The sequence below is a fragment of the Podarcis pityusensis genome (genome assembly GCF_964106645.2).
Source record: "Podarcis pityusensis genome assembly, chromosome: 2".
Taxonomy (NCBI): domain Eukaryota; kingdom Metazoa; phylum Chordata; class Lepidosauria; order Squamata; family Lacertidae; genus Podarcis; species Podarcis pityusensis.
In genome coordinates this window covers 11,420,224-11,446,511 of record NC_138029.1, presented here as the reverse complement: position 1 = coordinate 11,446,511, position 26,288 = coordinate 11,420,224, and the positions used below count along the sequence as shown (strand labels likewise).

The window sequence follows — 26,288 nt, the reverse complement described above, 5'->3', positions numbered from 1 at the left end:
TGCCACAGGGTGATTGCAAATCTACATATTATAGATTTGGCAGGGGGACCCCCCAAAAAACTCTAGAAATTAATAAATGGTAGGATTTTGACTATCTGGGATGTGAAGGGAGAAATGTGAGCTGCAGAGGAATTATTGGGCTAGCTCATGCAAAAAAACCAAAAACACTAGGGCCATTAAGAAACAATACAGGGCCATTGAGGACCATTGGCAATGCAAGAGAACTGTCCCCACCCCCTTGCCCCAGGTGTGAACAGAGACGGGGTTTGGAAGGTTGCCAGAGTTAATTGGGTGTGAGGTGACAGGAAAAGAGAGTCTTGAGCAAGCGTTGCTGGGAAGAAGGAAGAAAGACTGGGATCCATCTTGGGCAGGCTGACTGAAGGCTGCCAGGCAGAGATACCTTGGACTCTAGGGTTGCACTGCTGTGGGGTGCAAGCCCCTCTTGAAATGAGCGTGTTGTAAGAGCTGGACTCCCTCCATGGAGACTTAAGGTGTAAATAGGTGGATAAATCATATTTCTTAAAGCGACAACAGTCTCTGCCGTGTCTCCGTTCTCCCAAGGACCACAGACCCTGCGTGAATGCCTGGAACCACCTGGAATCTTGCTGCAACTCAGCAGAGAGGAGGGGAGGCACCCAATTTTTGTAACATACACAACACAGAATGCTCTGCCTGAACCAGATCTGCCTTAGGGCAGCAGGTTGGGGGATGCTGTGGCCCTCCAACTGCTATTGGACTCCCATCTGCCCTAGCCAGCATGGCCAATGGTCAGCGATGGTGGGAGCTGGAGTCCAGCAACAGCTGATGAGCCACAGGTTCCCTACCCCAGTGTCACAATTTGAACTGAAGGTTTTGCCAATTTCATGTCAGAGGACTGCTCAGCCCATTAAAAATTGCTGATCCAGAAACTGCAGCTTCTCCTGCTTGCCCTTTCCTTTGCTGGGTCCTTTGTTTCTTGCCTACTCTGCAGGGTGCCTGGAGAACTCTTGGCTTCATTGTTACAGCAGGCTGGGGAAGGGTACCAGCAAGCAAACTATGTCGATCACAGCAAACTACGGCAAGTTCTTAAAGAAATGGGAGTGCCTGATCACCTAATCTGTCTCTTGAGAAATCTCTATGTGGGACAAGAAGATGCAGTTAGAACTGGATATGGAACAACTGATTGGTTCAAAATTGGGAAAGGAGTACGGCAAGGCTGTATATTGTCTCCCTGCTTATTTAAATAATATGCAGAATTCATCATGTGAAAGGCTGGGCTGGATGAATCCCAAACCGGAATTAAGATTGCTGAAAGAAATATCAACAACCTCAGATATGCAGATGACACAACCTTGATGGCAGAAAGTGAGGAGGAATTAAAGAACCTTTTAATGAGGGTGAAAGAGGAGAGCGCAAAATATGGTTTGAAGCTCAACATCAAAAAAACGAAGATCATGGCCACTGGTCCCATCACCTCCTGGCAAATAGAAGGGGAAGAAATGGAGGCAGTGAGAGATTTAACTTTCTTGGGCTCCATGATCACTGCAGATGGTGACAGCAGTCACGAAATTAAAAGACGCCTGCTTTTAATGACATTAAGCATTAAGCATGGTTTGTCATTAAGCAATGACAAACCTAGACAGCATCTTAAAAAGCAGAGACATCACCTTGCCAACAAAGGTCTGTATAGTTAAAGCCATGGTTTTCCCAGTAGTGATGTATGGAAGTGAGAGCTGGACCATAAAGAAGGCTGATCGCCGAAGAATTGATGCTTTTGACTTATGGTGCTGGAGGAGACTCTTGAGAGTCCCATGGACTGCAAGAAGATCAAACCTATCCATTCTGAAGGCAATCAGCCCTGAGTGCTCACTGGAAGGACAGATCCTGGAGCTGAGGCTCCAATACTTTGGTTACCTCATGAGAAGAGAAGACTCCCTGGAAAAGACCCTGATGTTGGAAAAGATGGAGGGCACAAGGAGAAGGGGACAACAGAGGACGAGATGGCTGGACAGTGTTCTCAAAGCTACCAGCACGAGTTTGACCAAACTGCGGGAGGCAGTGGAAGCCAGGCGTGCCTGGCGTGCTCTGGTCCAGGGGGTCACGAAGAGTCGGACACGACTAAACGACTAAACAACAACAACAACCAGCAAGCAAGACCAAGGTAAGAACAGGTAGGAGAAGCTACCTATGTGTGCCTTCAGGAACGGGTATTTTCAAAGCTACAATGCAACACAGCCTCCCCTTAGATTTAAAGCACATGGCTTCTCCCAAAGAGTTCTGGAAACTGCAGTTTACCCTTGCAGAACTATAATTCCCAGCACCCTTAATGAACTACAGTTTCCAGGATTCTTGCATGGGATTCTTGTGCATTAAACGTATGGTGTAGATGTGACCTGAGGCTGCAGACTGACATCTTAGATGTTATGAACATCCTTTCTCTCTTTGCACAGAAGGTGCCGCTCAGTTTCCCCTGTGGCTGGGTCCCTCGATTTGACATGGAAGCCCAGTTCACATCCAGCTATGATGTTAAACACTCTCCTTGTTTCCTTATAAAGGTGGAGGACAGGGCAAGAGATAGAGATCTGGCTCGCTGGTCTCCTCCCCTCGGCTGCATAGAGACCCTCCCTACTTAGAACAAAGAGAGTCTTCACGCTGTATCACTCACCACGTCTGAGTACAACCGATTTGGGATGGTGGGCGTCTGTTGGTCGATGCAAACCACTTTCTTCATATCGTCAAAGCTGGGGTCAATTGGCACCATGTCAAAGAAAGGAGGCTTGTAATCTTCGACAATCCCTGTGATATGAAAAGATGGAGCAACAGGGAGGGAGGGAGAGAGAGAGATGTTTGAGGTCAGGGTGTGCAGATCTATAGGGCATTCCATCCATATTGCTGTACACCAAACTGTCTAACTCATCTGCAAATGTGTGCAGTATGTACCTTGGTCTGCTGCAGGCCCCAAGCTAAACTTGAGAACGAGCAAGAAATGGCACACAGGGTGAGGATTTGCAGACAGAGGGATAAGGTAAAGGGACCCCTGACCTTAGGTCCAGTCGTGACCGAATCTGGGGTTGCAGCGCTCATCTCGCTTTATTGGCCGAGGGAGCTGGCGTACAGCTTCCGGGTCATGTGGCCAGCATGCCTAAGCCGCTTCTGGTGAACCAGAGCAGCACACAAAAACGCCGTTTACCTTCCCACCGGAGCGGTACCTATTTATCTACTTGCGCTTTGACGTGCTTTTGAACTGCTAGGTTGGCAGGAGCAGGGACCGAGCAACGGGAACTCACCCCGTCGCGGGGATTCGAACCGCCGACCTTCTGATCGGCAAGTCCTAGGCTCTGTGGTTTAACCCACAGCGCCACCCGCGTCCCTAGACAGAGGGATATGTTGATCCAAACAGAAGGTTCCATTTCCCTTTCACTTCTATAGGGAAATGGTCTGCAATCTGGCTGGGGGATACATGCAAAAGGAGTCTATCACACTAGACAATGGTGTCACTAGGGACACAGGACAGGTTTAGCTGTAGTTGCAGTGATGGTGTCTCTAAGTGAAACTCTTTACTTTCTCCCATATGAGAGAATGTTGCAAGGAAGGTACATTTCTGAAACTTGGTTGTGCAGTCTCCACTGACAATAATTCAGCAGGGGGCACAGAGATACAGTATACCTCTAGGGGCCCCTTGAAATATACATGACCTCACTGAAACCCCCCTCCCCCTTTCTGTCATCACCATATCAGCATGGAAAGCCTTAATCCACAAAAATACTCTTTACAGCGATGATGAGTGTTTCATCTGTCAGCGTATTAAGGATGCTAGTCAATTGTGCAATTTTAAAACAATACGTTTGCTAATGTTGCCTGGGAAAAGTTATACCGAACCTATCTGGCTGCTGTTCCTTTCGGCGGCTGTCAAAAGTGTTTTGAGGAGCAAGTAAAGCGCTTCAAACCATTTCCTATGTTTGGAAAACCCCGGCGAAGGTAGGAACTTGTGTCATGTTGATGGCCAAAGGCTTGCAGACTTTAAGGGGGGGGGGAAAGCTTTAGCTCAGGGGTCAGCAACCTTTTTCAGCTGGGGGTTGGCCCACTGTCCCTCAGACCATGTGGGGGGCCGGAGTATATTTTGGAAAAAAAAATATATGAATGAATTCCTGTGCCCCACAAATAACCCAGAGATGCATTTTAAATAAAAGGACACATTCTACGCATGTAAAAACACGCTGATTCCCGGACCATCCGCGGGCCGGATTGAGACGGTGATTGGGCCACATCCGGCCCAGAAGCCTTAGGTTGCCTACCCATGCTTTAGCAGCTCTTTATCCCAGCACTGCCCCACGCTGTGGGAATACACAAAGCATGCTATCAGCTCCACACAAATTCTGTTCGAAACATAAAGGGATCTGATAAAGTAGTAAGACCCTGAATGTTCTGATATGCCTGCGTTAAGTTTTTGGTGGCCATTATATTAGAGACAGTTAGAAGCATGTGACAGCAGCTTGTTTGTATCTTTCCACAGGCCATGGGTAGGCAAACTAAGGCCCGGGGGCTGGATCCGGTCCAATCACCTTCTCAATCTGGCCCGCGGACAGTTCGGAAACCAGTGTGTTTTTACATGAGTAGAATGTGTGCTTTTATTTAAAATGCATCTCTGGGTTATTTGTGGGGCATAGGAATTCGTTCATTTTTTTTTTTTTAATAGTCCGGTCCCCCACATGGTCTGAGGGACAGTGGACCGGCCCCCTGCTGAAAAAGTTTGCTGACCCCTGCGGCTGACTGGGGAACTGCCCCACCAACCTCAGTCTGGCAGCGTCGGACAGGACCCACCTACCTGCATTTTTCTAACAAGCAGTGCAAAGGGTAGCAATGCCTGTCACATTCCTCCTCCTCCTCCGTCTCAATGTTGGTTCTTGTGGAACTCAGCAGAGAGAAGGAGGGGGGACGGGACTAGAATTAGGATGGCTTCACCTGTCATTGGCTTTGGCGCCACCTGCTGTTGGTCTCCATGCCTGCTGCCCTACCAGAAACAGCTGTGATTTTGTGAGATGATTTTCAAAGCTTGAAACACACAGGCAACGATTTGTGGGGAGCAGGAGTTCAAGCAGATATATTTTCTGTTGCTGCCTGTGGCGCATGTACAGCATCATCAGGTATGTAGCGTTAATTTGAGAAAGAAGAGCCCATGCCCATTTTAGAAAGCACCAGGATCCCGTCTGCTCATAATTATCCTAAAGATGACCTTTCAGCCTTTCTGTTGACTGCTGCTCGTATGGAGATAGCCAGATGTTGGAAAACCGGTCAGGGGTTGAACATTGATTCTTGGTATAACAGAGTATGGTCAATAGCATTAGCTGAGAAACCAACATGCCAGGTGAGAGCGGCAGAGGGCAAGCACAACCAAATTCCTTTTATAACATATGGCAAATGTTTATTGAATACATAAATTGTTCAGACTGTGGCAGGAATCCACCCAGCACTCATGGGAAAATGTGGCATGATCTCTTAAAGGACCCCTGACCATTAGGTCCACTTGCGGCTGACTCTGTGATTGCGGCGCTCATCTCGCTTTATTGGCCGAGGGAGCCTGCGTACGTACAGCTTCCGAGTCCTGTGGCCAGCATGACTAAGCCGCTTCTGGTGAACCAGAGCAGCACACGGAAACGCCGTTTACCTTCCCACTGGAGTGGGACCTATTTATCTACTTGCACTTTGACGTGCTTTCGTACTGCTAGGTTGGCAGGAGCAGGGACCGAGCAACGGGAGCTCACCCCGTCGCGGGGATTCGAACCGCCAACCTTCTGATTGGCAAGTCCTAGGCTCCGTGGTTTAACCCACAGCGCCATCCGCATCCCTGGCATGATCTCTTAAGAGTTCTTAAATGAAACTTTAACACATGGCATGATAAAAGTCTATAATTTTATCAGGACAACAATTGTTGTAACAATTGTTTTCTCAAAATCGATCTTCTGTACCATGAAAATAAATAAAAACAGTATTTGAATTTTTAAAAAGAAAGAGAGCATTAAGATCCTGAAGATGGCCTGAAAAGTTTATTCACAGATCAAGGGAAGCTGACATGCTCCAGCCTTGCACTGTGATCAGCTAGTCAGCACCCTCATTTTGCAATGCACTGACATTTTTGATGCTAGGATATCCGGAAATTTCAAAGCTATGGCAAGCAAGATAACTGCATGTTTTTGGCACATTGTAATCAATTCCATTCGCATTTTTCTGGTTTACTTAATACATTCAGTGGAACAGCATAGCCAGCATAAGATAATTGCCAATGAAGCTGAGGAGTTTGGCAAGAGAATACAGGAGGGGGAAAGGGCAATTTGTTCAAAAATGTCATAGCGCTGAAATCAGCACAAGAAGAAATGGCGAGATTGCCGAAGAACAGTCGTATTGTTGATGGCGCAAACCCATCACATTGATACATGCCCTATGAGCCAAACGTGTGTATGCCTCTCATTAAACACAACCAAGTGCATCCACCAGCCATGGTAATCTACGCTAGACTACTGCAATGTGCTTTCCATCATCATCATCATCATCATCATCATCATTTATTACTTATACCCTGCCCATCTGGCCGGGCCTCCCCAGCCACTCTGGGCAGCTTCCAACAGGATATTTGAAGACTTGAGTGGAAACATATACAGTTGTACCTTGGTTACATAATCCATTCTGGAAGACCGTTTGACTTACAAAAACATTCAAAAACCAAGGTGCGGCTTCTGATTGGCTGCAGGAGCTTCCTGCACTCAATCGGAAGCCGCATCGGACATTTGGGTTCCAAAGAATATTCAAAAACTGGAACACTCACTTCTGGGTTTTCGGTGGTCGGGAGCCAAAACGTACGAGTACCAAGGCGTTTGAGAACCAAGGTATGACTGTAGATGAAATTGGAACCATTAGGCTTTGAAATGGGCTGGGCTGTAGAGACCATATCTAATCTTTAAATAACTTCACTGGCTGTGGTTCCATTTCTGGGCACAATTAAAAGTCCTGGTGCTGATCTTAAAATCCCCAAATACCCTGGAACTTAGGTTCCCCTGAATGTTATCATCATCAGAGACCCTTCTAGAGACGCCCAGCTGCCTGTGTGTGGTGATTGGAGAGAAAGAGCCTTTCATGAGTGGCACACCACATTTGGAAAATCTTTCCCAGGTAGAATTGCCCGATGCCACACACCTCACAACTTCCCAGTGCCGGGCAATGTTTTTATTTGCACAGGCATTCATAATAATAATAATAATTTTTATTTATACCCCGCCCTCCCCAGCCAAGTCCGGGCTCAGGGCAGCTAACAAGCAATAATAAAAACAAGTTGAATGAATACAACTTAAAAACAAGATTAAAATACAACATTAAAATATTGAAACAGTAAAATATTAAAATGTTAAAATGCAGCCTCATCACAGGAGGAGAAAGGAAAAAAAGGGGGAGGGAATCAAACTGGCTCCAAGCCAAAGGCCAGGTGGAACAACTGTCTCTTACAGGCCCTGCGGAAAGAAATCAGATCCTGCAGGGCCCTGGTCTCATGAGGCAGAGCATTCCACCAGGCTGGAGCCAGTGTTGAAAAGGCCCTGGCTCTGGGTAAAGCTAATCTAACTTCCTTAGGGCCCGGGACCTCTAGGGTGTTGCTATTTATGGACCTTGAGGCTCTCTGTGGGACATACCGGGATAGGCGGTCCCGTAGGTACGAGGGTCCTAGGCGAAGCTGCATGCTCCCGGTGCAGTGTGTATAGGGGGGGGTGCGGCACAAATCTGGGGGGCAGCTGCGATGGTACCGCCCTCCCCGATGGTGCCGGGGGCTGTGTGCCCCCTGCCCCCCCGTTCCTCCGCCAGTGCAGGCATTCCAGCATATCAGCCAGCTGGTTTTAAAGTGGTGCCTCAGATTATTTCTGCTGTTTTTACAGTGGTACCTCGGGTTAAGAACTTAATTCATTCTGGAGGTCCATTCTTAACCTGAAACTGTTCTTAACCTGAAGCACCACTTTAGCTAATGGGGCCTCCCACTGCTGCTGTGCTGCTGGAGCACAATTTCTGTTCTCATCTTGAAGCAAATTTCTTAAACCGAGGTACTATTTCTGGGTTAGCGGAGTCTGTAACCTGAAGCGTCTGTAACCCGAGGTACCACTGTATTACACTTTTGCATTATTTTAGATCTGGATGCAAAACTGTTCTGTAATTTGTGAGTTGCTCTTAAAGGTTGTTGGCCAAAGAGCAGCACCATAATTTTTGGACAGAGATTTACGTAAGATTTACAGAAATCCGGAGAGAACCTCTGTTGAGCAGGGCCTATACCATGACAGCCAATGTGAACCCTAACATGAAAAAAACCTTGCTATATTCTTGATGGCCGGGTACAACATCACAGCTCAAGCCAATTTGCAGATGGGTGGATATTGAACATGTGGGCTAGCACCATTCTGATTACTTCATAATGTTGCTTTTTCAAGATGTGTTTCTGAGGTCTTTATCTGAAATGCATGTTGGAAAAGCAGAGTTATGAAATAGTTTTGAGTGGTGTTTGATGGACAGGGGTGTAGAAAAGATACAGACAAATGGTGAACAGTGGCAGTAATGTTTCATGAGAGTTCTAAGGTCCTTATCACCAGAATGCCTCTTAGTTCCAAAAACACACACACACAATTTTGAGAACTACTAGCAGGGAAAAGGTCATAAAGGGCTCGTGCTACAGCAGTTGTAAAGAGCTGCTTTGAACTTTGCTGGGTGTAAGCTTGTCACAGTGATTGCTGATGGCACTGATATCTTAATCTTGTTCCTATATCACGGGGAAAACATGTCCATGTAATCTACTGCAGGCAGTGACAAATTGTGATATGAAGCCATGGAATCATCAATGGCTGGCGGGTGCAAAAGTACAGTCTTTTGCTATTTTCACACACCCTAGCCAAATTTGACAATACGGGTGGTTTGTTTGGCAACAGGAAATCCAGATCTGAAAAGCTAAGCAGTGGGGCATTTCTGGATTCCAAGAAAATGTCAGGCTATAGACCAGCACTTTCCAAACTGTGTGTTGTGACACATTAGTACATGGGTGGCGCTGTGGGTAAAACCTCAGCGCCTAGGACTTGCCGATCGCATGGTCGGCGGTTCAAATCCCCGCAGTGGGGTGAGCTCCCGCCGTTCGGTCCCAGCTCCTGCCCACCTAGCAGTTCGAAAGCACCCTTAAGTGCAAGTAGATAAATAGGTACCGCTTTATAGCGGGAAGGTAAACAGCGTTTCCGTGTGCTGCTCTGGTGCCGGATCGCCAGAGCAGCTTCGTCACGCTGGCCACGTGACCCGGAAGTGTCTGTGGACAGCGCCGGCTCCCGGCCTCTAGAGTGAGATGAGCGCACAACCCTAGAGTCTGTCAAGACTGGCCCGTACGGGCAGGGGTACCTTTACCTTTACCTAGGCAAACTAAGGAGGGACGCGGGTGGCACTGTGGGTTAAACCACAGAGTCTAGGACTTGCCGATCAGAAGGTTGGCGGTTCGAATCCCCGTGACGGGGTGAGCTCCCATTGTTCGGTCCCAGCTCCTGCCAACCTAACAGTTTGAAAGCACATTAAAGTGCAAGTAGATAAATAGGTACTGCTCTGGCGGGAAGGTAAATGGCATTTCCGTGCGCTGCTCTGGTTTGCCAGAAGCAGCTTAATCATGCTGGCCACATGACCTGGAAGCTGTACGCCGGCTCCCTCGGCCAATAAAGTGAGATGAGCGCCGCAAACCCAGAGTTGGTCACGACTGGACCTAATGGTCAGGGGTCCCTTTACCTTTACCTAGGCAAACTAAGGTCCACGGGCCGGATCAGGCCCAATTGCCTTCTGGATCCGGCCCACGGACGGTCCGGGAATCGCCACGTGGATCACCAGTGCGTGTGCTCTTTCCCTCTCCCTCACATGGCGGCAGCAGTGGCAGCGCCTCCTCCCTCCCTCCTTCTGGCTTCTCCCTGCCCTGCCTAGAGGAGGAAGGGGGCTGAGCTTTGTTACTGCCAGCAGCAGCAGCACTTGAGCGGCTGCCATTTTAAGCAGCCCCTCTCCGGAGCCCTTTTGTGTGCCGCTCATCGTCCCTCCGCCACCGCCAGCCCCCACCGCTCGCAAGACACAGGTAAGCAGTCACCAGGGCTTGTGGTGCTCTTGCATCATCCCCCCCCCAAATATATTCCGGCCCCCTACAAGGTCTGAGGGACAGTGGACCGGCCCCCTGCTGAAAAACTTTGCTGACCCCTGCATTAGTGTGTTGGCCACAGAGTGTAGGTGTGTCCTGTGAATGCTCCCCGCACTCCTCCCAGGGCTGAAAAAGGGTTAAATGTCCGTTTTGCTAGTAAAACTGAATTACTGCGTCGCGAAATGATGCATGTCTAAAAAAGTGTGTCACCACCAACATGAAAAGTTTGGAAAGCTCTGCTATAGACTGACATATCCCAAGATATCTTTGGGTGGAAGAAGCTGATTATCGTCTCCCAAAACAACTACAGTGGTACCTTGGGCTAAGAACTTAATTCGTTCTGGAGGTCCGTTCTTAACCTGAAACTGTTCATAACCTGAAGCACCTCTTTAGCTAATGGGGCCTTCTGCTGCCGCCACGTGATTTCTGTTCTCATCCTGAAGTAAAGCTCTTAACCCGAGGTACTATTTCTGGGTTAGTGGAGTCTGTAACCTGAAGCGTATGTAACCCGAGGTACCATGGTACTCTATTCTGAATTTAAATATGGAAAGCGTAATGCTGGTGGTCAACAAAAGAGGTTTAAAGACTCTCTCAAGACAAATCTAAAAAATGTAGTAGAAACACTGACAACTGGGAAACACTGGCCTGTGAGCGCTTCAGTTGGAGAACAGCCTTTTCCAAAGGTGTCATGGACTTTGAAGACGCTCGAACCCAGGACAAAAGGGAGAAACGTGCCAAGAGGAAGACACGCTTGGCAAACCTTCACCGTGATCAGCTCCCGCCTGGAAACCTATGTCGCCACTGTGGAAGGACGTGTGGATCCAGAATTGGCCTCCACAGTTACTTAAAGGTAAAAGTACCCCTGCCCATACGGGCCAGTCGTGTCCGACTCTAGGGTTGTGCGCCCATCTCACTTAAGAGGCCGGGGGCCAGCGCTGTCCGGAGACACTTCCGGGTCACGTGGCCAGCGTGACGAAGCTGCTCTGGCGAGCCAGCACCAGCGCAGCACACGGAAACGCTGTTTACCTTCCCGCTAGAAAGCGGTACCTATTTATCTACTTGCACTTTAGGGGTGCTTTCGAACTGCTAGGTGGGCAGGAGCTGGGACCGCAGACGGGAGCTCACCCCGCCGCGGGGATTCGAACCGCCGACCATGCGATCGGCAAGCCCTAGGCGCTGAGGATTTACCCACAGCGCCACCCGCGTCCCTCCACAGTTACTTACGGACTCATTAACAAAACCGTATTTATGGAAGACAATCTTACTTGGCTACGATAAACGCCAAAGAAGAAGACGACTCGCCTTCCTTTCTAAGCTTACAAAACCCCATAACAAAAAAGGATTTGGTTGCAGAACTCAGCAGGAAGTGTCACCTGGGCCAATGGTCCTGCGAGGCTGACCAGGGTGCAGCCCCCCCCCCCAAGCTCAAACTAGTCTCCAACTCCGACAAGTTATTTTCAAGGGGTTGCCAACCAAATGGCAAGAGGCCAGGTTCCTTGTTCCTAAAGCCTTGTGCCTTTGGCACCACCTGGTGGCCAAAATCTCCTCTCACCTAGAAGCTCTGGCAGCTGGTCTTTTGTTTGTTAATCCATTCCAATGCTAATTGGCTCCATATGTCTTTAGCACTGGAGACTTTAACCATTTGGGGCTCGCTGACATTGTGTTTTCTGGGTTTCTTAAATATTGATTGCCCCAAAGCCCAGCGAAATGTCGCACTGTGCCTTGTTATAACTAAAAAAAGAACTGTCAATGCTGTGGATGACCAGGCCCATCAAAACAGTAATCAAAGCAAGCAACGATTTCTTTTGTATAGGACTCCACATTTGGTAGAGATTGTGTGTGTTTCTGCTGGCATATGTGTGCAGGCATATAGTCACATTAGGCACTTAACAGTTAACAGGCATCCAATTAAGGTCGTGCACTGTGAATATAATAGGCTTATTAATGGGCAGTGCCTATTCCAAAAGAGAGATATAGGATTAGCCCGGCCAATCTGTGCTTTGACTAGGAGATTCTTTTTGCTTTTTAATTAACAAGTGTTTTCTTTTCAGCCTCTCATTTCTGGGGGCAGGTAGGGCTGAGAATTAGCAAACTGCTGCTTCACCTATAATAGAAATTCCCCACAGGGAAAGGTCAGGGTGAACCCTGGCTGACATCATTGTAAACTGAGAAGCATCCAAGCCACAGGAACAAGTTAACATCATGATTTCAGGACGCATAGTTCTGAATCTTGGACCTTAGTATCAGGCAGACTGTGCCTCCAATACCTTCTCTATGGGCAAGAGATTGGGATGGGTTTATTATTACTAATAATAAATAATGTAGCTCCTTTCTCTAAAGAGCTCAGGGCAGTGCACAGTTTATTCTCATAACAACCTTGTGAAGTCTGTTAGGCTATGAAAAAATGATTGGCCTAGGCTCATCTAAGATGCTTCCAGATGGGTTTTCTGAGTTGTACAAGATCTCGCTGTTATCTAGCACCTTCCAGTGCAATTAAGATACGAAAAATGATGGGAAATTGTGTTGTAAAGTGCAGAACAACAACCCCTAGCTGACAATGTTGTGTAACCACCACACAAATCTATCTGGAAGAATGCTCAATAAACAACCAGCCTAGAAGCTGCCCAAAATAACTTCCATGCCTGGGGGGGAGATCAGAACTCAGGTCTCCCCAGTCCTAACCCATCTCTCTCACCAGCAGCACACTGTCTCTCGTTTGGCATTCCCTTACTTTTTGACTCTGTTCTTCCCTGCATGAAGACTAAATAGCAGCTGCACCAGACCTCCGTCTACATCATTCCATTATTTACAGGGAACCTGCACGCACTGCAAAATTCAGGAAACCCTCCAAGTGTCCCTGTTTTCCAGGCACAGTAATGGATTTACGGAAGCCATCCAGGTTTCTGATTTGATCCTGGAATGTCCCGCTTTTCCTTAGGATGTTAAAAGCAGAGACATCACCTTGCCAACAAAGGTCTGTATAGTTAAAGCCATGGTTTTCCCAGTAGTGATGTATGGAAGTGAGAGCTGGACCATAAAGAAGGCTGATCGCCGAAGAATTGATGCTTTTGAATTATGGTGCTGGAGGAGACTCTTGAGAGTCCCATGGACGGCAAGAAGATCAGACCGATCCATTCTGAAGGAAATCAGCCCTGAGGGCTCACTGGGAGGACAGATCCTGAAGCTGAGGCTCCAATACTTTGGCCACCTCATGAGAAGAGAAGACTCCCTGGAAAAGACCCTGATGTTGGGAAAGATGGAGGGCCCAAGGAGAAGGGGACGACAGAGGACGAGATGGTTGGACAGTGCTCTCGAAGCTACCAGCACGAGTTTGACCAAACTGCGGAGGCAGTGGAAGACAGAAGTGCCTGGCGTGCTCTGGTCCATGGGGTCACAAAGAGTCGGACACGACTAAACAGCAAAACTTTCACTGGATAAATGTTGGAAGGTATGGAATAAATGTCCCTATTTCCTTCGGAGAAATGTCGGAGGGTATGAGAATTGCACAGCACCATTTTCACCCTGCAAAGTTCCCTAGCGAAGATCAGGTTCTGGCCTCTTTCCTACATGAATGCGTACGGGGAGAAACAGAACAAGAAGCCGTTTCTCGGAGGCCTCTGCATCCTTATGAAGGCTTTGCTGCGATTCCCCTGCAGGATTGGCTGGGGGATAGCAGAAGTTCCATGGACGTGGCCCATTGCCAGACTGAGCTGCGATGCTGCTTGTTTCCTAATCAGAGCTGAACAAACAAAGTGCTGATTGAGTCTAATGGTCCCTTTAATCAGTAAGCCTGGCGCTGACACTAGATTACAGTGTTTATAATTTATAGCTAATCATTCGCGTGGAAAAGGAAAATAAAAGAGAAGCCTCCATCCAACTAGACCAGTCGAAAGCCTTCGCATTAACAAGCCTGATTAGTGATTATTTCTGCGCAGGGAGCCAAATGCAAAGGGAGATGGTGGTGTATAGCTGTCCTCCCCTTTGCATTCTCTGGCTGCAGCTGCTATTTTCAACCCTAAATTGACAATTTAGACAGGCTGTCTGTCTGAGATGTTACAGCAGGGTTGGGAAACTGGATCTAGCTAGGGGAGCCAGATCTTGATCTCCCTGACCCACCCACCTTTCAATCACATGCCAGCATGATTTGTGGGGGACAGACCTGTTTTTTGCCCGCATGGTTTGAAATAAAACCGTGCAGGAAAAGGCACAGCTTGCAAAATGCCAACATTCAGCTGATCATTGGAGATTGCAAAGCCGGGCGCACAGCACTCCACGTGACTCTGGCCAGGGACAGATGAAGACCCACAGAGCACACGAACCGGGTGCCCCTATGAGAAACCTGCAAGCAGGATTTAAGCACAACAGCATTCTCCACACCTCCGAGTCCCAGCCACTGATGTTCAGAGGCATGCTGCCTCCAACAGAGGAGAGAGGCATTGTACCAGAAGCCAAGCACTGTATAGAATGGTAAAATGCACATGGTCAATGGCTGTGGGATGGAGACAGAACTTTCCAGAGGTATTTGCTGGCAGGGGGGCGGGGCGAGTCCAGATGGGACTTTGGATGTCCTGGGAGGAATCTAGACACATATAAAAAACCTTGCGAGAAAGCTTTAAAAAAACAAAAACACTTTGAAAAATATATTGAATGTCCCATAGCTCACTATTGCCATGTAGTGTCACATTTGTGTAACGCACCTTACAACACGCTTAAAAGGTTTGATTTGCAGCTGTATAGCCGAGTCCCTGATCTAATAAGACAGCAGGGACTGTTACTGCTTTTGCTGATCTGATGTAAGCCACTCCGGGAGCCCTTTTGGTTAATGAACTGGTTAAAAATGCTTAACATGTTTTTAGAGAAAGTGAAGAAGTGTGCTTGCACACGAAAGCTCATACCAAGAACTAACTTAGTTGGTCTTAAAGGTGCTACTGGAAGGATTTTTTTTATGTTTTTAGAGAAAAGCTTGGAAAACAAGCCACATGCTATGGCTTAGGACAAGGTTGAGGAGCCAGCAGTCCAACAACATATGGACAGCCACAGGTTTCCCATCTCTGGGCTAGGGAGTCAGAAAGAAGTCATTTATGGCCATCGTAAAAAGAGTGGGATTGACAAAACAACTTCATTATATTTGAACCTTGAATTAATGGTCCCCTTACCGTTAACGACAGTTCTCCGGGCTATCTCCCAGAGGACGAGGCCATATGCCCAAATGTCGGTCCGCTTGAAGGATTCAAAGCGGTCCATTTGAATCTGTTCATCTAAAACTTCAGGCGCCATGTAACGTTTTGTGCCCACCCTTGGGTTGTTGCCAATGTCCAAGTAGTCGCTGCTCTGGGAATGCATGACTGCCAGACCTGAGGGAGAAACAGTGCCAATGGTTAGAAGAATGCTGGTCTATGATGGCAACCGATGAACCTGTTACAACATCCTGCCAACTTATGCTAAGACTAAAGCATATACTAGTAACTGAATTACTGTTTTAAGTCTGTCTGAACAAAGCTGCTGTACAGTGGTACCTCGGGTTAAGTACTTAATTCGTTCCAGAGGTCCGTTCTTAACCTGAAACGGTTCTTAACCTGAAGCACCACTTTAGCTAATGGGGCCTCCTGCTGCCGCCGCGCCGCCAGAGCCCGATTTCTGTTCTTATCCTGAAGCAAAGTTCTTAACCTGAAGCACTATTTCTGATTTAGCAGAGTGTGTAACCTGAAGTGTATGTAACCTGAAGCGTATGTAACCCGAGGTACCACTGTATTTGTTACTCATCAACAAGTATTCTGAGTGAGTAAATGTTATTTTCACATTTTACAAGACTGTTTGTGTGATTATTGTTTTAAGGGAGGGGGGGAATAGCAGGAGAATCCAGTCTGCCTTAAAGCACCCTGGATTGCTAAAAGGCTAAAACTAGCCTATCTAAGCTTCCCTTTTAAGCTGCAAAGGGACACACTCTGCTGGACTCACAAACACGAGGAAGGATAATAGCCAATAAATATACCCTCACCTAGCAACTATTCACATCCCTTCACGAAAACCACACCTCTCCATTCTGGCTTGGAGTGGCTGGCAGCACTGATGGAGGAAGGCGGGTGGGGGGGCCCTGTGGTGCGCACCGGGTATTAGCCATGACGGCAGGTGACATCGCCATGCCACCCCCCCATGCTTGTGGCATGGGCAGCACCCCGGATGCTCGCTGCATGGGCGGCATGCTGCTAGGGTCGACACTGGCGCAGGTGGCAAACAGTGCCCCCCCACTCGCCGTGCTGGCAGCTAGCCCCATCCCATGGTGCTGGGGCACGTAGCTCCGCCCCTGGCTAGCAGCCCACCTGCCTGCCTTTCTGTGTGCCCACTTGTGTGTAATCACTTGGAAAGGGGACGCGGGTGGCGCTGTGGTCTAAACCACTGAGCATCTTGGGCTTGCCGATCAGAAGGTCGGCGGTTCCAATCCCTGTGACGGGTTGAGCTCCCGTTGCTCTGTCCCAGCTCCTGCCCACCTAGCAGTTCGAAAGCACACCAGTGCAAGTAGATAAATAGGTACCACTGCAGTGGGAAGATAAACAGCATTTCCATGCGCTCTGGTTTTTGTTGCGCCAGAAGCGGTTTAGTCATGCTGGCCACATGACTCAGAAAGCTGTCTGTGGACAAACGCCAGCTCCCTCGGCCTGAAAGCGAGATGAGTGCCACAACCCCATAGTCGCCGTTGACTGGACTTAACCATCCAGGGGTCCTTTACCTTTACCTTTCTTTTTCATCACTTGGAAGATGCGGGAGCCAGACTTCCCCATGACTCTCTTCTTCCCCTCAAAAGCTTCCTAATTCCTTAAGCAGAGGTTGGACCAGCATTTCCAGTGCACCACCTCAGCACCTGAAGTCTACTTACCCAGATCAGCGATGCAACACTGCTTGTTGTTTTTGACTAAGATGTTCCTACTTTTTAGGTCCCGGTGAGCAATGGCTGGCTTGCCCTGGGTACCAAAGATCTCCACGTGGAGATGGAGGAGGCCGCAGATGATGGAGTTGGCAAAGAGCAGGCAGCTCTCCACATCCAGTGCTGTGTGCTGAAGGTAGTCGTAGAGGGAGCCGTGCTCATGGTAGTGGGTGATCAGCCACAGCTGGGTGCTGGAGTTCCTGGAGGTCATGTCGGAGGCAATGAATCCTGCGGTCGGTTGAAGGAGGGCAGAAATCAGGAGTGGGCATGAATGATCAAGGTGCTTCAGAAAGAAATGCAAAATGGCTGCCTGTTTTCCCCTAAGGAAATTTTAGGAGGGGGTTGTGAGAGTTAGGGGTATGTGAAATAAGAAGGATGGAGGAGAAAGGGAGAGAAGCAGGAAAAGGTGAAGCTAGGACAGGCATAGGCAAATTCGGCCCTCCAGATGTTTTGGGACTACAACTCCCATCACCCCTAGCTAACAGGACCAGTGGTCAGGGATGATGGGAGTTGTAGTCCCAGAACATATGGAGGGCCGAGTTTGCCTATGCCTGAGCTAGGATAACTAGGAAGGGATTGCAGACAAGAGTAAAAACTGAAGGAGGGGATTGGTGAACTGAGAATAGATGCTATGCTGTTGGACCCACAGCCCATTATCCTCAATAGTCTGCTATGACTGGCAGTAGGCCTCAAACTCACTCTTCACGATTCCAAACAAAGGCATCTCCCAGGTTTGCTATCTGTGACTGCACAGAGGCAGAAGGAGGAGAAAATAAAGGAGATGTGAGGTAGGGATGGACAAATACTGCCGTTGCGGTTTTGCTTAGTTCTTCATTTTTCCCAATCTGGAGTTTTCAACATTTCCGTACTGGTTTGTGACCTCTATTTTCAAAAGCACCTATTAAAATTCACCAGGATTTTAGGGCTTATTTCTCCTAATATACAGATTTTTGTGGCAACTTTGCCCAATATATAGATTCTGCAAAGCACATTCATATTTTTCCCTAATACAATGCACTTCTGTATGTTATCTTCCCAAGCACACACAGTTTTATGCACTTGGCCCTAGTATATTCATTTCTGTACACGTTACTTGGTTAGTGAAATGAATGGCAAAATTCAGAAATTGTAAATTTTGAAGACTTTATATACAGTGGTACCTTGGTTCTTGAATGTAATCCATTCCCGAAGTCTGTTTGACTTCTGAAACGTTCGAAAACCAAGGCGCGGCTTCCGAATGGCGCAGGTGCCCCGGAAACAATAGCCGACAGCTGCATCAGACATTTGGCTTCTGAAAAATGTTCAAAAGCCAAAACACTTACTTCCGGGTTTTCAGAGTTCGGGAGCTGAAATGTTCGAGTACCAAGGCATTCAAGAACCAAGGTTCCACTGTATATATATTTAGTGCTTTTTAAAAATAAAAGGTGTCAGAACTGCGCTCTGGCTAAAAAAAAAGAAGCATTGACAATACTGATTTATCTGTGCTGACATTTCTGGAAAAACTGCCCCATTTCTGCTCACCTAAGATGTTGTCATGCCTCAGCAGCACTGTGTTGTAGATCTCTGTCTCACGGAACCACGACTGCTCATCCCGGGACGAGAAGATCTTGACCGCCACATTTTCCCCATGCCACGTAGCACGCCACACCTCCCCATATCGTCCTTTGCCTGTTGGGGGTGGGGGTGACAGTTTTCACACGAGGTTTTGCTTACCTCCATCTAGGTTCATCATCCTGAGCTGGTGCATAAAAATACGCTAAAGAATGTTAGCATACATCTTTCCTTACCCATTTTTACCCATTGTTGTCTTTTTAATTGTATGTATTGCTTGTTTTATGTTGCTATGGCCGTTGGCTAGTGCGAATAAAGTTTATCTATCTATCTATCATCTATCTATCATCTATCTATCTATCTTTCCTGTGCCACAGGCATCAGCCATTGAGATGCAGAATCCATTTTTGCCTGAGACGATGTGGGAATTGCCACCCAGGCAGAGGCGGAGCTGGCTGTTCCGGCACCTGGACTGGCACACATGCTGTGCGCATGGGGGCGGAGCCATGGGGGCGGGGCAAACATCCCACGCAGGAGGGGCGAGTGTCCCAGAGGGGCACCGCAGCGAGCGTTCCAGGGGGTGAGCCCTTAGGGAGCCACGTCGCTTTGCCAGTAGCCTTCCTCCCTTCCCTCTTCCTTTTGACAGCTCGGGGGAGGCTTCCCCCCCTCAGCAAGCAGCCCAGGAGGGGGGGCGATGGCGCACCGCCCATCCGCGACTCCCAAGCCTCCCCCGAGCTGTCAAAACGAAGGGGGAAAGGCTGCGGGCAAAGCGGCGCAACTCTGCCCCTTCGCCCAATGGCTCGGGGTAGACTTGGGAGTTGCCGGTGGGTGGTGTGCCGAATGTCAGCCCCCCCTCAGTGATGACACCTGGGGGGTGCCCCTACCGCCCCCCGTCCTCCGCCCCTGCACCCTGGGTCAACCTCTTCATGCATCTTACTAGAGATAGAAAGCAGACGAGTCCTAAGCATGAGGCAAACATGGGGTAAAGGTAAAGGGACCCCTGACCATTAGGTCCAGTCGTGGCCGACTCTGGGGTTGCGGCGCTCATCTCGCTTTATTGGCCGAGGGAGCTGGCGTACAGCTTCTGGGTCATGTGGCCAGCATGACTAAACCACTTCTGGCAAACCAGAGCAGCGCATGGAAATGCTGTTTGCCTTTCCGCCGGAGCGGTCCCTATTTATCTACTTGCACTTTGTGCTTTCGAACTGCTAGGTTGGCAGGAGCAGGGACCGAGCAACAGGAGCTCACCCCGCCACGGTGCAAGTCCTAGGCTCTGTGGTTTAACCCACAGCGCCACCCGCGTAAAGGGTAATAATGGAGATCTCCCAAGCTGACCTGGTTTATGGTGATCTGCAAAACTGGCAACCTTTGCTTGTGTTAAACAATTTGGACAGTCCATTCCCCTAAAATACAGGTCTCCCACAGTGTGAAGAAAACCACAGGCCAGCACAAGGTGTGGTCATATCAACTGTGCTAATTGGATCTGGGCTTTGAGCATGGGATTTTCTGTCCCGAATCGAAAACTGAAGGGTGTCAGTTGCATAACTGAGCATGAGAGACAGACAACGTTTAGAAGATTCCTTATTGCTGTCAATACACATGTAATTTTTCCTCACTCAAAATGAGTGATGGATAAAGTGGTTACAGTTCAGTCACTGTAAAAAGTGTAGAAGCCCAATTCTGATGACAGCAACTCGTGTCTCTTCCCTGCAGTCCCTGGAATAGTTTTTTGAACTGTTTTCAAAATGTTTGCTTAAAAAAAAAAAATCCTTGAACACATGAACAAATTAAGTTCACCTTTAAGGTAAGCATCTGAAGCCAAACTGGTGTTTGCTTCATAGGTGTGTTTTGTCACAGAAATTGAAAATAAAATAATAATAATAATAATAATAATAATAATATATTATTTTTACCCTGCCCATCTGGCTGGGTTTCCCCAGCCACTCTGGGTGGCTCGCAACAGAATAATAATAATAATTAGAAAGCGACAAAACATCAAACTTTAAAAACTTCCCTAAACAGGACTGAATGCACAATCTGCACAAAACACCATCTTTCTTGGGCTTGCTATTTGTGATGGCAATTCCACACAATGCTGAGCTAAGGAATGGCTCGAGAGACCAGAGTTTAGGAGAGAGCTGGAAAATATTATCCTGTTTTCACACGCGTTAGGAAGTTAGAAGAGGAGGTTAAGGGGTGATATGATAGCCATGTTCAAATATATAAAAGGATGTCACATAGAGGAGGGAGAAAGGTTGTTTTCTGCTGCTCCAGAGAAGCGGACACGGAGCAATGGATCCAAACTACAAGAAAGAAGATTCCACCTAAACATTAGGAAGAACTTCCTGACAAAATAAATAAAAAAAATCCTTCCAGTAGCACCTTTAAGACCAACTAAGTTAGTTCTTGGTATGAGCTTTCGTGTGCAAGCACACTTCTTCAGATACACTGAAACAGAAGTTGCCAGATCCTTCTATATAGTGAGAAGGTGGGGAGGGGTATTACTCAGAAGGGTGGTGGGAATGGGAGATTGGCAGATAGCTGAGATGAGCCTGCTGACGACTCTTAACGACTGTAATAGGTCTTACAGGAAAAGGCAAGGGGTGAGAAGGTGAGAAATGGCTTAGTCATGTATAATGGGATAAGAATCCAATGTCTTTGTTCAAACCAGGTCTCTCCATGGTTTTAAGTTTGGTAATGAGTTGCAATTCAGCAGCTACCTATCTGCAATTCAACGGCTACCTATCTGTAACTTCCTGACAGTAAGAGCTGTTCGACAGTGGAATTTGCTGCCAAGGAGTGTGGTGGAGTCTCCTTCTTTGGAGGTCTTTAAGCAGAGGCTTGACAACCATATGTTAGAAGTGCTCTGATGGTGTTTCCTGCTTGGCAGGGGGTTGGACTCGATGGCCCTTGTGGTCTCTTCCAACTCTATGATTCTATGATTCTAAGTTCTCGGTTGGTGACAATTTGCACACCGGGTTTCTTGCTGCTTACCAACACATTCAACCAGGCTGATCTGCCGAGCCACGGTTCTTTGGACGAGGAAGGGGAGCCCAGAGCCGCTCCCGGTGGTGCAGTCATCGTTCAGCAGGTTCTAAATGCAATTTGAAACAAGCGGTGACACACAGAGGAACGGCAAGCGAGACACACTTCAGGGAAATGGCAACAGCTAACAAGGATCTACCAAGCTGTAGTCAATGCACTTTTGTCACAGAATCCCCTGAGATCTACGGCTGAAATTGAAAAAAGAATCAAATAATCAGAATCAGAATAATGAGAATCATTTCAGTGCTCTCAACATCTGCCTTTCTCTGTGACGTCACACACTCTGTGGCAGTTGTGGCAGTTGGTATAGTTATGGCAGTTAGTTGAACAGTCCTAACAGTTAGAGCAGCAAGTTTGTTGCTGCCTGCCTCAGAGCCAGAGTACCATTCGGTGTGTAAATGTTAGTTAGTCTTAGATGCAAATCTACATAAGATATTTTAGCAACTTAAGTATCACCTACCTGAATTGTATACCTAATCTGCCAGTGCAAGTACATCAAGTCATATGTTATTTAAATTTTAAAAGAGAGTGTCTTGCATAGTTTTTATAGGTGGGAAAGAGAGAATTAAAGCGTCAAACCACCGAGGGCTGCCTTTTTAAAAACAATTTTCAATTGATTTTTAAACAAATGCAATAACCATTAAACGTCCAGCCGTAAATCTAATGGTGTTTGGTTGTCTCTAGACATAGACTTCACATTCAAGAAACATATTACTTTATGTAACCTGTCCACTGAGAACATTGAGTGGTTGTGTAGCCTTATGAGGCTTTGCCCTCGGGTGGGAAAAATATTGCGCCTGGGAAAGGGAAGTGGGAGTCAACAGACACTCAAGGAATAGTTTCGGAGAAAAGGCTTTTATTTCTACCATCCATGAACTGGTAGAAGGAGCAAGTGTGATAAGTCACAAAAAGCATGCACGAAGTTCACAGTCCTGTGCACAAGCATATATACCCCTTTCCAGTTCCCTCCCCCTTTCTCCTCCCTCAGGAGTTCCTCTGAGCATGAACAGAAAGCTGTCTTGGGACTATTGTGGACTCTTGGCACCCTTCCCAGGAAAGGGGTGGGGTGAGAAGCCAAGGGGTTTTCAGCATGTTCAGATATGTTTCCATCTCCTGTTCTGGCATGGTTCCCGGACAGAAAGTAAGTTGCAATGTGGTTCTTTAGCAAGGCCAGAAGACATGAGAAAGGCCTGAGAAACAATGGACTGTTCTCTACCTTTGTTACAGCAGAGTGGAATGTTTCTGATGCTTAGCTGCTGAGAAAATGATTTTGAAAAGTTTTGAGAAGCTTTGAGCCTGCTTTGGTGGGGGGTGACTTTGGGCCTAGGTGAGGTCACCTGTCCTCACCTTCCTTCAGTTGGTATAAGAAGGTCTTGATTTTGGTTAAAGAAAGGGGTCCACATTTCTTGGAAGGTGTCTCTATTTGTTATGCCTTTAATTGCCTTCCTGAGTGGGACCCAGGGCTGTCTTCTGCAAAACTCTGCTAAATGGGAACTAAATTCCCACAGGAAAAGCAGGATGAGGGGAAAAGTCACGGGCCCATGCAGCAATAGATTGCCCGCACTCTAATAATAATAATAATAATAATAATTTATTATTTATATTCCGCCCATCTGGCTGGTGTCGCACATTAAAAACTTCCCTGAACAGGGCTTCTGTTCCGAATGTCAGGTAGTTGTTTATCTCTTTGACATCTGATAGGAGGGCGTTCCACAGGGCGGGTGCCACTACCGAGAAGGCCCTCTGCCTAGTTCCCTGTAGCTTTGCTTCTCGCAATGAGGGAACCGCCAGAAGGCCCTTGGCACTGGACCTCAGTGTCCGGGCAGAACAATGGGGGTGGAGATGCTCCTTCAGGTATACTGGACCGAGGCCGTTTAGGGCTTTAAAGGTCAACACCAACACTTTGAATTGTGCTCGGAAACGTACTGGGAGCCAATGTAGGTCTTTCAAGACCGGTGTTATGTGGTCTCGGCGGCCGCCCCCAGTCACCAGTCTAGCTTCCGCATTCTGGATTAGTTGTAGTTTCCGGGTCACCTTCAAAGGTAGTCCCACATAGAGCATATTGCAGTAGTCCAAGTGGGAGATAACTAGAGCATGCACCACTCTGGCGAGACAGTCCGCGGGCAGGTAGGGTCTCAGCCTGCATACCAGGTGGAGCTGGTAGACAGCTGCCCTGGACACAGAATTGACCTGCGCCTCCATGGACAGCTGTGAGTCCAAAATGACTCCCAGGCTGCGCACCTGGTCCTTCAGGGGCACAGTTACCCCATTTAGGACTTTTGAGGGAATCAATTCCAGGGTCATTGTGGGAATCTTAAACGGCCGCTGTTCCCAGCTATACCTGGCAGAGATCAGAGCACTAGGCATTTATTTTTAAAGGAGGGTCCATCAGTGAGAGGACCTGCTGGAAAGTTTGGGCTCAAAGGATTCTTCCCTAAGGATTCTGGGAGCTGCTGGCACCGATCCTGGTTTGAAGCACAGCTAGGAAGCTCAAACCAAAACTTTTCACCAGCCCACCACCAGCAGTGAAGCGAGATTCTGGGAGATCACAGAAGCTCAAGGGACTTCAGGTGAGCTTGCAGTCCAATGCTGGGTGGGACAGAGGTGCTATTACAGTGGTTCCTTGGGTTACAGACGCTTCAGGTTACAGACTCCGCTAACCCAGAAATATTACCTCGGGGTTAAGACCTTTGCTTCAGGATAAGAACAGAAATCGTGCGGCGGCGGCGCGGCGGCAGCAGGAGGCCCCATTAGCTAAAGTGGTGCTTCAGGTTAAGAACAGTTTCAGGTTAAGAAGGGACCTCTGGAACGAATTAAGTTCTTAACCCGAGGTACCACTGTACTGAGTACAGTGGATGCTCGGGTTGCGAACGTGATCTGTGAGGGAGGCATGTTCGCAACCTGCAGCGTTCACAACCTGCAGTGGCGCGTCTGCGCATGCACAAAGAGCAATTTAGCGCTTCTGCGCATGTGCGACCGCCGAAACTCGTTCTGGTACTTCCGGGTTTTGACGTGTCCGTAACCTGAAAAAACGCAACCTGAAGTGTCTGTAACCCGAGGTATGACTGTACTTACTTTTAAGGTACTGTCCCCAAGCGTGGATGCCTTCAGTATGAAATCCATGTCTTCCAGATCATCGGACCTCAACCGTATCCGTCTCTGCCGGCTCTGGAACACCTTCCACACAGACATCCCCACCAATGCAGCGAGAACCAGAAAAGCGAAGAGGGGGACCAGGGTCATCAGGAGAAGGTTCTTAAGAGAAGGACTCTCTTCTTCAGGCTGATTTTCTTCACCTGGTTGGAAAGAAAGGAAATGAATTCGGTTATTGTCGCTTCTCTAATGGTGAGGAGTCCCCTTGGCATTGTCACTATTCATTTCTTAGTACAGAAAGTATTATTTTAAAACAATTTTTAAATTTTCTTTTCTTTTCTCCTAACAAATATCCAATATCACTACAAAATATTCATTTTCCAATTTCCCCCTTTCCCTTCCCTCAGCTTCCATTTCTGGTTTATTACATCAAATGATGCATTCTGCTGTTTGTATATAATACTGTGTTATCATATTCTTATACTTCTTGTCCTCTATAAATAAAATGGTAAATGTTTATTTAAATCCTGCCAATGAGTCCATTTTTGTTGTTGTTTCTGCAAATACATTGTAAAGGGCTCCCATTCTTTTTCAAAATCACTATTGTCCTTTTCACGCAGTTTGTCCGTTAACTTTGCTAACTCTGCATAGTTCATCAACTTTTCTTGCCCTTGTTCTTTTGATGGTACTTCTCTGGTCTTCTAAAGGTAAAGGTAAAGGGACCCCTGACCGTTAGGTCCAGTCGTGGCCGACTCTGGGGTTGCGGCGCTCATCTCGCTTTATTGGCTGAGGGAGCCGGCGTACAGCTTCCGGGTCATGTGGCCAGCATGACTGAGCCGCTTCTGGCGAACCAGAGCAGCGCACGGAAATGCCATTTACCTTCCTGCTGGAGTGGTACCTGTTTATCTACTTGCACTTCATGCTTTTGAACTGCTAGGTTGGCAGGAGCAGGGACTGAGCAACGGGAGCTCACGCCGTCGCGGGGATTCGAACCACCGACCTTCTGACTGGCAAGCCCTAGGCTCTGTGGTTTAACCCACAGCGCCACCTGCATCCCTTCTGGTCTTCTAGTTTTGTGCCATTAAAATTCTTGTTGGTGTTGTAGCATACATAAATAATGTCCATTTTTCTTTCGGCAACTCTTGTCCTAAAATAGCTAACAAAAAAGATTCTGGTTTTTTAACAAACGTTATTTTAAACATCCCCCCCCCCCCAATTCATTGTATAGGGTGAGTCCTTTAAAAGAGGCCCCGTGGATACAGTGTACACATGTTGCATGGGGCATCTTTTAAAAGACTAATTTCCCTTTAAAAAAATAATAATCTTGCAATCCAACCACATGTGGTAAAATGTACCTTCCCCTTGCTTACATCCTAGTACAGAAAGTATTGACCCGTTATGTAGAGATCTTTCCTATTCTGATTAGTTCAGGAGTGTTCTAGAAGGTTTATTTCTATGTGAGAGAAACAGGAAGAAGGTTTCTGATGTTTTGGTTATTTCTCTGGGAAGGTGTACACAGCTGGT

At 47.6% G+C, this 26,288-nt stretch overlaps 1 protein-coding gene and 1 long non-coding RNA gene across 2 annotated transcripts in view; one reads left to right on the top strand and one right to left on the bottom strand.

Annotated features, from left to right (window-relative positions):
* Positions 1 to 24,881, top strand: part of LOC308471181 — a 157,299-nt gene extending 132,418 nt beyond the window's left edge. The window contains exons 2-3 of the long non-coding RNA XR_013982758.1: positions 23,343 to 24,241; positions 24,754 to 24,881. This is a non-coding gene — a long non-coding RNA (uncharacterized lncRNA). The remainder of the gene's footprint in view (positions 1 to 23,342; positions 24,242 to 24,753) is intronic.
* The window catches only part of ACVRL1 (activin A receptor like type 1), a 59,245-nt gene that overhangs the window by 9,975 nt on the left and 22,982 nt on the right, over positions 1 to 26,288 (bottom strand). Inside the window, exons 4-9 of the mRNA XM_080994706.1 lie at positions 24,747 to 24,967; positions 21,621 to 21,720; positions 18,597 to 18,743; positions 17,028 to 17,303; positions 15,310 to 15,507; positions 2,645 to 2,775 (exon numbers count right to left, since the gene is read on the bottom strand). Of these exons, the coding sequence (XP_080850832.1) occupies positions 2,645 to 2,775; positions 15,310 to 15,507; positions 17,028 to 17,303; positions 18,597 to 18,743; positions 21,621 to 21,720; positions 24,747 to 24,967 (1,073 nt within the window). The remainder of the gene's footprint in view (positions 1 to 2,644; positions 2,776 to 15,309; positions 15,508 to 17,027; positions 17,304 to 18,596; positions 18,744 to 21,620; positions 21,721 to 24,746; positions 24,968 to 26,288) is intronic.